The sequence below is a fragment of the Littorina saxatilis genome, linkage group LG15 (genome assembly GCF_037325665.1).
Source record: "Littorina saxatilis isolate snail1 linkage group LG15, US_GU_Lsax_2.0, whole genome shotgun sequence".
Classification (NCBI taxonomy): domain Eukaryota; kingdom Metazoa; phylum Mollusca; class Gastropoda; order Littorinimorpha; family Littorinidae; genus Littorina; species Littorina saxatilis.
In genome coordinates this window covers 30777192-30790705 of record NC_090259.1, presented here as the reverse complement: position 1 = coordinate 30790705, position 13514 = coordinate 30777192, and the positions used below count along the sequence as shown (strand labels likewise).

At 41.6% G+C, this 13514-nt stretch overlaps 2 protein-coding genes across 2 annotated transcripts in view; both read right to left on the bottom strand.

The window, feature by feature from the left end:
* LOC138947983 (uncharacterized) overlaps positions 1–13514 on the bottom strand; it is a 627639-nt gene that overhangs the window by 466304 nt on the left and 147821 nt on the right. The window lies entirely within an intron of this gene.
* LOC138949058 (beta-1,3-galactosyl-O-glycosyl-glycoprotein beta-1,6-N-acetylglucosaminyltransferase-like) lies at positions 2227–11106 on the bottom strand. The gene is made up of 5 exons (XM_070320783.1): positions 10178–11106; positions 9225–9351; positions 7654–7764; positions 5850–6076; positions 2227–2653 (listed from the first exon to the last, which is right to left on the bottom strand). Exons 1-5 carry the CDS (start codon positions 10821–10823, stop codon positions 2301–2303), a joined length of 1464 nt encoding a protein of 487 aa, XP_070176884.1. The 5' UTR covers positions 10824–11106; the 3' UTR covers positions 2227–2300.

Genomic DNA, 13514 nt, shown 5'->3' with positions numbered 1-13514 from the left:
CTGTGCAGCAAGAGGGGCCCGGTAGCCGGGACGGACACGGGTCAACTTTATGTGCAGACCCACAGACGGAAGCCATGTCACACCCCCGTTTTCACCACAATGGCACATAAAAGATCTTGGTCATTCTGCCATAAGTGCAGATGGCTGATACCACCTAAACACGCATACACTTGTGTATCTCGTCAAAAGCCGTGAGGGCGTAAAACTCGAATCATATAACCCATATCTTGTCCTTGAGAGGCGAAATATTTAGCCTGTATTTTGTTTAGAGTACTAGTGAGAGTACTGCGGAACCAAGCTCCTGGTACCCGAGAGAATAACAATGAAAAAATAGATTTTTATCGTCACATGATTCAGATTAAGATTCTCACGAGAATAATATTCATGCATAGTTCTGTGTATTATGGTATTTTCTTCGACTCTTCCTCGAACAGTGACATAACATTTCGTTTCATTCGGTCGACAAGACCTTGTTGTTGTAGCCGTCGTGTAGTTTTAGCTAGCTGACTGACTTTAAATTATATCCATTTTTGACTCAGTTTTTGCGCACACAATACACTAGAAGTGGTCTTTGTGAGTTATTTTTTTCAAATGTCGTTTTCGCTTTGATGCTGAGTGCCATCAAAGACTAACTTCGTTTTGGATTCAACACTAGGAGTGCATGAGCACCAATAAAGACAGACTACATTTTTGTTTTAACGCTAAGGGTACAAGAGCACAATCAACGACCAACTGCCATATAATCGAACGCAGAAGAAACTGAAAACATGTCAACTCTAATTAAAGGTAAAGTAGCACCATGGAAGAAAAAAACCCTTCGTGTTCGAACAGGCGCACCATCAAAGACTATGTTTTCACAGTTTCAACTCTAAAGGCACAGGAACGCCATACAAAAGTAATACATGAATAAATAAATAAATAGAAAATAGAATAGATAAAATAGAAGAAAAAAAATTATCCAAAAAATTATCTTTAAAAAAATAAAAAAAATAAAAACATCAAATAATATTTACAGATCTCCGTTTGAAAATCGTGTACAGAACCATCATCATAATCTAAATGCGTTATCGTTTCAATGCTTTGGGTACAGACACCTTATTGAAGACTAAGTCGTTTCAACGGTAAGGTTACAAGAGACACGCAACTACGATTAACTGACAAAATTACAACACCAACGGTACCATAATAAAAACGCACTCAAGAACACACAGGGCACAGGAACATCAACCGGAACAAAACAATATCCAACATTATTTACGTTTTCGTTTCAAAGTTAAGGGTACAGAAGCATCACCAGAAATTAAGTGCGTCATCGATTCAAAGATACGGTTGCAGCAACATAATCGAAGGCTAACGACCTTTTTGTTCACAGCCAGTAGTACAGAAGCACCATCAAACACCAAGTACCCTTTTTGTTTCAACGCTAAGGTTAAAGAAGCACGGCATTGAAAACTAAGTATGTATTTGTTTCCTGGATATAGGCACGGAAACACAATCGAAAACTGAACTGCCTTTTTGCCACACCGCTAAGGATAAAGAAGCACCATCAAAGACTAAGTGCGTTTTTGTTTCAATGCGAAGGGTACAGCATCACTATTACAACAAGTCTATTTATGCCGGATTTTCGTTTGTACTGTTGCACATTATTTTACTCGAACAGTGACTTCCCTCTCGATGTTAAAACAATCACCGGAAAAGGCATTATGATAAAGTTGGTGATTGGTTCAAAGAAAAGAGTTACTCCAGCTTGAATAGCAGCATTGTTTCCCTTTCATAACACATGTCCACCGTTGTTGTGATTTGGAAGAGTTGTTTCCCTTCAAAGCAAATCATGTTTTGTGTAGTTCTTTAAACTGGAAAGATATGTCCTGTTGTTTTTTGGAAAGACAAGTGACACTATATGAATATAAACAACGCACACGAAGAAAATACACGTTGACAATGCAATGAGTGCATAACTGAGTATCATTTTGACTATAACTCAACAAAAAGGTTACCGTTGTTCCTTTAATATTTCCTGAGCTTTACAAACGGGTATTTCTAAAGGATTATCTAGTGGCTAATAACTTCATTTAAATAATTATTGCTTAAGTGCTTTTTATTGCTGTTAGAATCGTCTTCCAGTATTGTTTGGGACAGGAAAATGTCAGTTAATGTCTTACATACAAAACCCCAAACGCACGCAAACACACACAGACACACAGACACACAGACACATCCACACACACATCCACACACACACACACACACACACACACACACACACACACACACACACACACACACACACGATTACCCTTTCACGAATATCCTTCGAGCTGCACATGGTTGTGCGCAATATTCAGCTGCCGATAAAATGACGCGTCAAACTCCGCCCTCCCTGAATATCCATCCATTGTCATATTCCAAAGCCACTCCTCCAAACAGTCTAAAACCAGCGGCTCAAAGTCGATGTGAAACTTGTTAGCAAAGAACTCCTTCCGTGACGTCAGCGAAGGGAGATCACCCACGCCGAATATGCAAATGGTGCGCACGCGCTTTCCAAGACATGGCCAGTTGAAGTTCATCCGTCCTTCGCTGTCTTTCCAGTTGTGTCCCCAGTTCTTGAAGCGAGACAGGTACGGTTTCATAAATGCGTCTGTGTTAGGAGGACCTGAAAACAAATCAAACAACTGCTTTGTAAAAAATTGTCCGTAGAAGTTGAAAAACGTTGTGTCGAGCGAAGACGTGCGTTGACAAGTTGTGGCGTGGTTTCACAAACTGTCTGCAGTGGTAAACAAAACTACAGACATACACAAATGAAATATACAACAATGAAGCAATAACGGTTTAAATCAGATGAACCCTAAAACCAAAGAGTGTTGTTGTTGTTGTAATGTTGTTGTTGTTGTTGTTGTTGTTGTTGGTGGTGGTGGAGCTGCTGCTGCTGCTGCTGCTGCTGCTTGGATTTCCGCTCTTCACAGAAAACAGTAATGCTGATGAATTTTCGAATATGTACAATGAAATAGTTTCTCTGATTCTGTTGCTCGGCCAGTGTCTTGTTTTGTAAATGCGTGTACATCTACTTTCTTTCTGCCCCTGAGACACTGCCATGAGACCGCCGTTTTCACCTCATATTGGCCCTTAAAGCAGTCACTTTATTTCCATTGAACCAAAACAATAAAAACAAAAAACAAAACAAAACAAGATAAACACAAAAAGAGCCCAATCAAATGTAAATACCAAAGGGAAGTAAACGTCCTAGACCCGAACGGTAAGCGAGAGTATGCCCACCCAGTCTCCAGGCACCTTAGAGAATGACAAGCACGGGAATGAACAGACAACTTTCATCCTCTGTATAAAAAAAAATAAAAAAAATAAAAATAAAAAAAATAGAGAATACTACATGGTTTGCTGTGTCGTACCAGATTTACACGAGTTGTTTTTTTAAATATTGAACTGCGAGCGAAAGCGAGCTGTTCACTATTTGAAAAAGCAACGAGTGTAAATCTAGTACGAAACAGCAAGTCATGTAGTATTCTGTTTATCCTACATACTGTACTTACGTGTATTTTACTGAAAATGTCCTGCAGTCGAGGCAGCTAAATTGAAGACGCTTGTTTTGGAACCTCGATCTCTTCTAAAGCCTCGTGCAATCTATTACGTCAAAGCAAAGAAACGTCACTTTGAAAGTGTGGCGTGACGTGTTAGTTCTAAAGATTTATGGAGGGTAATTAGCGAGCGCAATTTTTGTTTCTATAATGACGTTTGTCTCGGTGACTTTGGCACCATAAGCAGTGGAAAAACAGGTCCCTGCCAGACTTGCTTGACATGACCTCATTTACATGATATACACACGTGTGATTTGAACGATTATTATCTCACGGGTGTCTCTCTCACGTATGTAGGATAATAATAATTACACATTAACATGCTTCCATTTGAAACTTCGAGGTCGTCATCGTGGATTGACGCCCGACCAAAGGTAATTGAAGCCCGACGGAGCAAAGCGACGGAGGGCTTCAATTAGACTTTGGGAGGGCGTCAATCCACGATGAAGACCGAGAAGTTTCAAATGGAAGCATGTTAATGTTATTGTATTTCAATCTGACGACGATCTCTTTCCTGCTTTCATGCGGTTGTAAACAGACAGAATTGTTTCTGTTCTGTTCACACACTACTTTCAGTCCACCTACCTGCAAGGGTCAAGTCCCAAGAAATATGTCTCTGTATTCCTATCTTATCACTCTGCTCCTGTTTTGTTTTCTTTCACATACATGTTCCCTTCTTTTTTGACGGGTTTCTGAACAGCAAACTCTAAAACAAATTCTTTTAATCACAAAAGCGATCTTTGGAATTGACTGACGTAGTCCGGAAGAATTCATGCATCAACTTACGTCACGTATTCGAGTCATCACTTCGCATACCTTATGGTCTCGGTATTTCGTTGGCCTTCATATTTCCTACTTGTAAAATGACCCTCAAAGCTAACCGAGACTAGTTGAGGTTGTATCAAGGCGCCTCGCCAGCAGGTGGTAAATGACTTTTTTAGCGAGTGGTTATCGACAAATACAGCATGACTTCCCTTCTTTGTCTCTGTTAATCTAGGGAGAAAATATCCAGCGATATTTCTCCGTAGGCCTAAAGTTCGGCCATGACCTAGGCAAAATAACTTGCGCAGCCGCAGAAACAAGAAAATGGAAATCTTATGAAGCCGTCATCAACACGAACACAATGATTGCAGAAGCAAACTCTGTACCTACACGACCGAGACACAAGACTGATTATTTCACAGCTGCAAAGGGTAAGCTTACTCACGTCAGGTCTTCACTGACAAGCTATAGGAACAGGCGGAAAATTCCAAACAAAAGTAAATGACGTCAAAATCTCTTTCGCTTTGCGTGTAACTTTGTCATGACGTCTTTTTGTGACGACAGTATACGCGACAATTTGTTCGCTTCCGGTGTCATTTTAGACTGAAAAGCAACTCAAAAGAAGGAGCTAAGCCTCTGTCTTGAAACAGCTGAAACACTCTTTTGGATTGCCGTTTCAATGTTAACCAAAAAGTTAAAGAAAAAAACAAGGTTCAGTTGCGAACTGACAGCGGATTGAGCATTTATTCCTGTTGATGAAGGTATGATTGAAGCTTTATTCTCTCCGTCAACCAACAAGACTAGATTTGTAGCAGACGAAAAACAAAGTGTGCGTTTTTCCTGTCTTGTGAAGGCGATTATGTCGTTATAAGTTATCTGTACGTTGTGAAGACATTTCAAAACAAAATTTAGCTTTGATGCGTCATGGGATAATAAGCTTATACGTTTTTATCCATGGAATTGTTTTTTTCGTCTCGGCAGGGTGAATGAATTCATTATGTCTTTTCCGGAACTGGACAAAACTGGCCTTGCCAAGACTGAAACAAAATATAGTTCTACAACTTCTAGGCTTGGGTTGATTGCCCATGGTGAATTTCCAATGATTTGTTGCCACATCCCATGACAAATTCTCTTTACTTTGGTCATGCCATATATACGTTACAGTTCCGTCCATCCATGGTATCGCGTGATATTTTGTCTCGACGGGGTGAAAGAATATAATGACGTCACTCTCGGCAGAGCCTCGAGTGACGTCATCATATTCATTGACCCAGTCTCGACAAAATATCAGGCGATACCATGGATGGACGGAGCTGTAACTTATACTTAATGACCGGTAATTTTTAATGAGTTGGGGCATTCTGACCAATCACAGGATCTGTTTCATTAAAACGCCAACTTGCTTGAATTACAATAAGTAATAAAAAAATAAAAAAATAAAATACATAAAAATAAAAAAATCAATAAATGAAATTAAAACAAACACCGCTTACTCACCGAGGTACGACCCAGGAACGTGAAGATGGGGGTTGTGGTTCATGGTAGCAAAAAACGTCTCATCAGGCACGTCCGTCAGATTGACCCAGGCCTCAAAATCCTTGGCCACGGGGTTGTGTAGTACGTAGTCGACAAAGCCTCTGCTAGCGGTGATGTGAAGGTTACCTTTCCGCGGCTGAATATTATGGGGAGCTCGGAAATTGTTGTACCACCTGCCACTGTCTCGTCTACAAGGGAAAAATATGGCATAATACATGAGCGCTTCTGGGGTGATAATGCGAGACAACTCTTGTGATCTTGCCGCGAGGTTCCGCCTGTTACCATTGTCTTTTTACCGTATAAAATGCACGACTTACACACAAACTGTTACCAAAGCGACATGCTATTTGGGACCAATGCACGTTTTTTTTCCTTTCGCGTGTGATCTTGCCGCGAGGTTCCGCCTGTTACCAGCCGAAAGAAAGAAGGGGAATAACCCAACGAGAACCGCCCATTAGTAAACAAATTAATAAATGAATGTGAATACATGAATGAATGAATGAATGAATGAATATCTGAGAAACAAAGGGGCGTAAGCGCTCAAAATGCGGACGGCGTGTGGAACAATGACAATGGCAATGTCAATGAGAATTCTTTATTTTTCGACGGAACAAGAAAAAGGATAGATCTGGGTTTTTTTGCATCTGACCCTAAGAGTAAGTGAGATGTATGCTGAACAAATCTCCTGGCACCTTAGAGAATTACAATACGCTTTGGCATGAACAAGTGGCATGGACTGGGTGGCCGAGTGGTAACGCACTTGCGCTCGGAATCGAGAGGTTGCGTGTTCGACTCTGGGTCAGGCCGCTATTTTCTCCCCCCTTTCCTAACCTAGGTGGTGGGTTCAAGTGCTAGTCTTTCGGATGAGACGAAAAACCGAGGTCCCTTCGTGTACACTATATTGGGTGTGCACGTTAAAGATCCCACGATTGACAAAAGGGTCTTTCCTGGCAAAATTGTATAGGCATAGATAAAAATGTCCATCAAAATACCCGTGTGACTTGGAATAAAGGCCGTGAAAGGTAAAGTTTCGCCTAACAGGCTTGAGGTTTGCTGGTCGATGTGAATGCGTTATATATTGTGTGTAAAAAATGTTTGTTTGTCTGTCTGTCTGTAAAAAAATTCCATTTCACACGGCAGAAATTAGAAATTAGTATGTAAAGCGCGGAGAGCACAGTTAATTATGGTTCGCGCTATATAAGCTCACCATAATAATAAAAAAAGTGACTGTCACTTATTGATGGATTTACTTATTCATTTAGTCATATCTGTGCAGAGTAAGATTGCACTTTTCAGGATACATTACTCTGCAAAGGAAGCACCAAGTTGCAAGGTTATTGGTTCTAGGAATATATGTATCCCAACTGAAAGGATAACCTTATCCTGTGTAAAACCCATGATATATATGAGGCGGTTCAAAAGTAGGTTGACACGGGAACGAATATATTTGTTTTAAGCATTTTACATGTTTGGTAGTTCGTCTGTCTGTCTGTCTTGTCTGGTACCGTTTAATGAAATACGATAGCGATACATGCACAGCCTGGCGGTGACCTTACGAGTATTGTGTCTCTGCTAATATGACGAAGTAGCCGAGAAAAACTGTTTTCTTGGCATTTTCTGTCATTTCCTCGGGAGACTTGATTACATCAAAAATGAAAAAAACGTTTGGGTGACGCCATTATTCGCACTGATGACGTCAGATACTTCACTAATGTTAATCAGAGACATCTTGTTTGATTCAATCGGTACGTATCATCAAACTTACCTGTTAGTTGTGCAGTCTACGTCATTGGAGCCGTTCAGCGCGGTGAGAATCTCCACAAGTTGTAAATTTGTCTTGAGAGGGAATTCTTGACCCGTCAGGTTGATGAAGTATCTAGTTGAAGACATTGAATGAAAGATGTCTGTGTAAGTGTTAACCTTACAAATTGTTTGCAGTAGACGAATTTCGGAAATAACTCCGTCGGGATTGTATGGGTTTGGAACGAGTGAATACCCTTGCTAAATAACTTCACACGTGCTCCTGTCAACGTGTTTCCGACACACCCGTCGCTAGTGATTGGCCCCTCCAAAGTGTGTCCGACACACCCGTCGCTAGTGATTGGCCCCTTCTTAGTGTGTCCGACACACCCGTCGCTAGTGATTGGCCCCTCCAAAGTGTGTCCGACACACCCGTCGCTAGTGATTGGCCCCTCCAAAGTGTGTCCGACACACCCGTCGCTAGTGATTGGCCCCTTCAAAGTGTGTCCGACACATTGGCCCCTTCTTAGTGTGTCCGACACACCCGTCGCTAGTGATTGGCCCCTCCAAAGTGTGTCCGACACACCCGTCGCTAGTGATTGGCCCCTCCAAAGTGTGTCCGAGTAAAAGGCAAGGGCATTCACTCTTTCACAACTCATACAAACCCGACAGAGTTATTTTCGGAATTCGTCTATATTGAACAATCTCAAGAAAGCTAGCTGTACCTCTTAGTTTAAACCGGCACGGTTGGCCTAGTGGTAAGGCGTCCGCCCCGTGATCGGGAGGTCGTGGGTTCGAACCCCGGCCGGGTCATACCTAAGACTTTAAAATTGGCAATCTAGTGGCTGCTCCGCCTGGCGTCTGGCATTATGGGGTTGGTGCTAGGACTGGTTGGTCCGGTGTCAGAATAATGTGACTGGGTGAGACATGAAGCCTGTGCTGCGACTTCTGTCTTGTGTGTGGCGCACGTTATATGTCAAAGCAGCACCGCCCTGATATGGCCCTTCGTGGTCGGCTGGGCGTTAAACAAACAAACAAACAAACCTCTTAGTTTAAGGTATTTAAGGAGAAAAGATGTTGACTCAGATAGAGATATGGGAAGGAAGATAGATAGACAAACAAGTGGACAGACGGAAAAACAAACATACGGGGTAAGAACTGAAAACAATCTAAAAATTCGCTCTATTATGAAACACTGATGATAGAGATACAAAAGTATATTTTTGCTGTGTGGTGTTTTTTTTCACAGAAAGTACAGAACATCATGACAAAATACAGTCAGTGTCTCGTTGTGTCTAGCTGTTGCATCAATGTTTCCTTCCATGTGTGTTGGGGTGTGTGTGTGTGTGTGTGTGTGTGTGTGTGTGTGTTTATGTGTATGTGTGTGTGTATGTGTTTATGTGTGTGTGTGTGTGTGTGTGTGTGTGTATGTGTGTGTGTTGGGGGTGTGTGTGTGTGTTGGGGTGTGTGTGTGTGTGTGTGCGTGTGTTTGTGTGTGTGTGTGTGTGTGTGTGTTGGGGTGTGTGTGTGTGTGTTTGTGTGTGTGTGTGTGTGTGTGTGTGTGTGTGTGTGTGTGTGTGACAGGCTCAGAATTACCTCCATCTCTTGTATTTCCAAAGGTCTTGCATGCAGATGAGCTCTGGTTCCAGTACACTGAACTGACCCCATTCCACGCTCACCGACCGTGACGAGAGAAAGACGTTTTGTAGACATGACGTCAAACCTGCAAAATTCAAACTACAACATGTTGTGTTGTTAGGTTTTTGTTGTTTGTTTGCTGTATCTATTGTAATATTCTGTTGTTGGTCTGTCTGTTTGTTTGTTTGTTTGTGTATTTGTTTACTTATTTGTTTGTTTGTTTGCTTGGTTTGTGTTGTTGTTTGCTAACATGTGTATTGATTGGTTTGTTTGTTTCTTTGTTAGTTGTTTGTTAGTTTGTTGCATGTTTGATTATTTATTTGAATACAACGAGAAAAGATTGTTTTGTTTGTGTTATTTTAAACACAATGAGATCATATAATACCGAAATTGTGGTAAACAGTTGTTCGTGATGTGCTTGGGCAATCAAATACCGTCGTTCACACGAATAAAATCAATTTCCAAAGCAATAACAGGAGAGAAAAAAAGGCTTCATCCACAATGTTGAGTAAAGGATAAAACTAAAAGTCACCTGTCTCAATAGACCAATTCTGCCCTCTGGAATAACAACTATTTTCAGTATCGCTTCTCTGCGATTTTTAGTGCAAAATAAAAAGTTTTCTCGGCAAAAGTGACGTTATGTTAAGGTACGGTAGTTTTCTGGCTTACACTACTGTTTACCCCGCCGTCAAAAGCATCAAACATATCTTAACTTGTTCTTGTCTTTTGGGTCCCCTTAGGGGAACAAATTAGTATTTTTTTTAGAAAAGTAATAGACATTGAAAAAGTTTGCGCATTTATGGCATTTAAAAAACAAAATCTGCACAACAGTCTTTTGCCTTTTAGATCTCAAGCAACACAAATAGCAACCAACGTAATCAAATCACAGAGAATAATGTACATGTACGTACCTTTGGCAGCTTCCCTGATGGAAGGAGAACTCTTCTTATCCACGTGGAGACAATAAAAGTTGTGCGGCCGGTAGGTGGCACGCAGAAGGCGTTCCGCTTGTTCGAGGTCCGTGTAGAACACAATACTAAAGGCGATGGGAAACTCTTTCTCCTTTTCAGAAGAGTCCAAGATGTAGCCTCGTTCTCGCACAAAGCGCGCGCAGTTGCGAGTGTCCCGTATGTAGTCTTCATCCCTCCTAACTACGCGATGGTGTTCGTTCATGAACTGTTTGGCCCTCGCTATCTCCTCCTCGTCGTTTTCTATGAGTTTATTGCAATATGGGTATCGTGAAAGTGAGTGTTCTGGATTGTTTGTGGTTGCCACTGTTTTCCATTGCTGCTTGTTAATCCACGGCACTGAGTCGTTTATGTTTAGGGCACGATCACGTCCGGATTGGAAGCTAATTGGCTTAAACTCCGAAGATGATGGCTCGAGCCTTTTGATAGGAAAACCAGGCCCGAGCGCGTAGATGTTTGGTGGTGAAATAAAGGGTGAAATAAAGGGCAAAACAAAGTATGTGGCAGAACCAGTCAGCAAAAGAAAAACGAGACAGGTTCTCCCCCACAAAGGAAAACGTGTCGTGCAAACAGTACAGTGTTCTGCCATGATGAATATTAATCATGGGTTTTGTCGGTTGGCAGGAAAACAGTGATACATCAGCAGTTGATGAAGATTTCCTGCATCTGCTGTAAGACCCTGATGATGTCACTTCGGTGAGATATTCCAAACAAAGCGAAGCGTGAGCGCCATCTCACCATCGTAATATTTCATTTCCATCTCAACCCTGCAAAACAACAAGACATATGATCACACTATCACCCTCATCGTACTATCTCTCATCTCAATCTCAAACTTGCAGCATAACACGACACATGATCACACTATCACCTTCATCGTAATATCTCTCATCTCAATCTCAAACCTGCAACACAACAGGGCACATGATCACACTATCACCCTCATCGTAATATCTCTCAACTCAATCTCAAACCTGCAACACAACAGGGCACATGATCACACTATCACCCTCATCGTAATATCTCTCATCTCAATCCCAAACCTGCAACACAACAGGGCACATGATCACACTATCACCCTCATCGTACTATATCTCTCATCTCAATCTCAAACCTGCAACACAACAGGGCACATGATCACACTGTCACCCTCATCGTACTATCTCTCATCCCAATCTCAAACTTGCAGCACAACACGGTACATGATCACACTATCACCCTCATCGTAATATCTCTCATCTCAATCTCAAACCTGCAGCACAACACGGCACATGATAACAATATCACCCTCATCTTAATATCTCTCATCTCAATCTCAAACCTGCAGCACAACACGGCACATGATCACACTATCAACCTCATCGTATAATCTGTCATCTTGATCTCAAACCTGCAACATAACGGGGCACATGATCACACTATCACCCTCATCGTATAATCTCTCATCTCGATCTCAAACCTACAACATAACAGGGCACATGATCACACTATCACCCTCATCGTATAATCTATCATCTCGATCTCAAACCTACAACATAACAGGGCGCATGATCACACTATCACCCTCATCGTATAATCTCTCATCTCGATCTCAAACCTACAACATAACAGGGCACATGATCACACTATCAACCTTATCGTATAATCTCTCATCTCGATCTCAAACCTACAACATAACAGGGCACATGATCACACTATCACCCTCATCGTATCATCTCTCATCTCGATCTCAAACCTGCAACATAACAGGGCACATGATCACACTTTATTACCAATTCAGTGCCCCATATGGCTTTTTGACCAATCAGGACGGATTCTAGGTGACCTGTTAAATGTTATAACGTTCAGACAGGGACCCTTTTTGTATATATCAAGCTAAAAATTTACAAAACAAAGTAAAAATGTAAATCAACAATATCAGCGTGATTTATTCTACAGAATGACACTTCATATGCTGTCAGATAATACTCTCTTTATCTTGAAAAATACCGATAAGCGAGTTTTGTCGATGGGTGCTTTACGGAACAGCAAGGTACCGCCCATCCTCTGTGTGTGAAATGCCGACCCGCTCACTTGAAATCTAAATAACCTAAGTTCGGAAAATCAAGTGAAATTGCGTCACTCGCGTTACGTCAAATGTATCTTTACGTAATTTCCCATCCGTCTTGAGTCAGTTCTAAATCTGTCGCTCTCTATTCAACAAGAAAAAGCGAAACAACCGAAACGCATGTTGAACATGGTTTATCTTGTGAGATTGTTGTGTGTCAAACGCATTTGATCTGTGAATATTCATCACGTTAGGAGTATTACTCTGATTGGCTGACCCAGGTCACGAGAATTCTTTGACTGACAGGCATAATCAGGTAGGAGCGCTCCAGTTCCCATTGCGGCTGTTCTGTCTAGTATTCGCGGGGTCGCTTCGAAATTTGTTTTGGTCGAATTTGTTTTGGTCACAAACGATATCAGCATTCGCCTAAAAGGCTCATGCTTGATATCTTTTTTCTCGACATGCCTTGTCATCACAATGGCACGTAAAATACCTTGGTCATTCTGCCATAAGTGCAGGTGGCTGAATACACCTAAACACGCAGACACCTGGGTAGCGCGACTCCGTTGCTGCTAGCTTTCCACTGGGAGGAAGCGACCCGAATTTCCCAGCGATGGGACAATAAAGTAATGAAAATGAAAATGAAATGGAAATGAAAATCATTTGCTAACAGTCAGCATATTAGAAATAACTCATAATATCAACCTCATCGCAATAATTATATCTCTAGGGTTCAGCCTGGAAGAAAAAGACAATGGGACATTTGTACCCCTCAACCAAATTCTGATGGGACATTACATAGTCGAAGGCAAAACGCACAAAGCAGGCTAGGCGGTCCGAAAATGCTTTTGTCGAAAGATGCAAAATAGTACCTGCTATTCAGACTTGGTCGTGTGACAGACGTTTTCTTCCACACGAGATTACGTTGATTGTCAAACGAAGCCGTGAGGCTGAGTTAGACATCAGCTAATCGAGTGTGGAAGAAAACTCTGTCACACGACCAAGTCGGAATAGCATTTATGCCTCACAGCTTCAACAGAGGAGAGAACAAACACGTTTTGCGTACTCAAGCTTGACAAACCTAAACACAGGAGCAGGCTTTGTGGAGAGATCTACTATTTGACGGAAGTGACCGAAAAACTATGAATGACGTCTCGGTATATGTGAATGACGTCACAGTCATAGTGACTTAGTCACAGTCTGTATCTTTTGAAACATCGCATTCTTCATGAC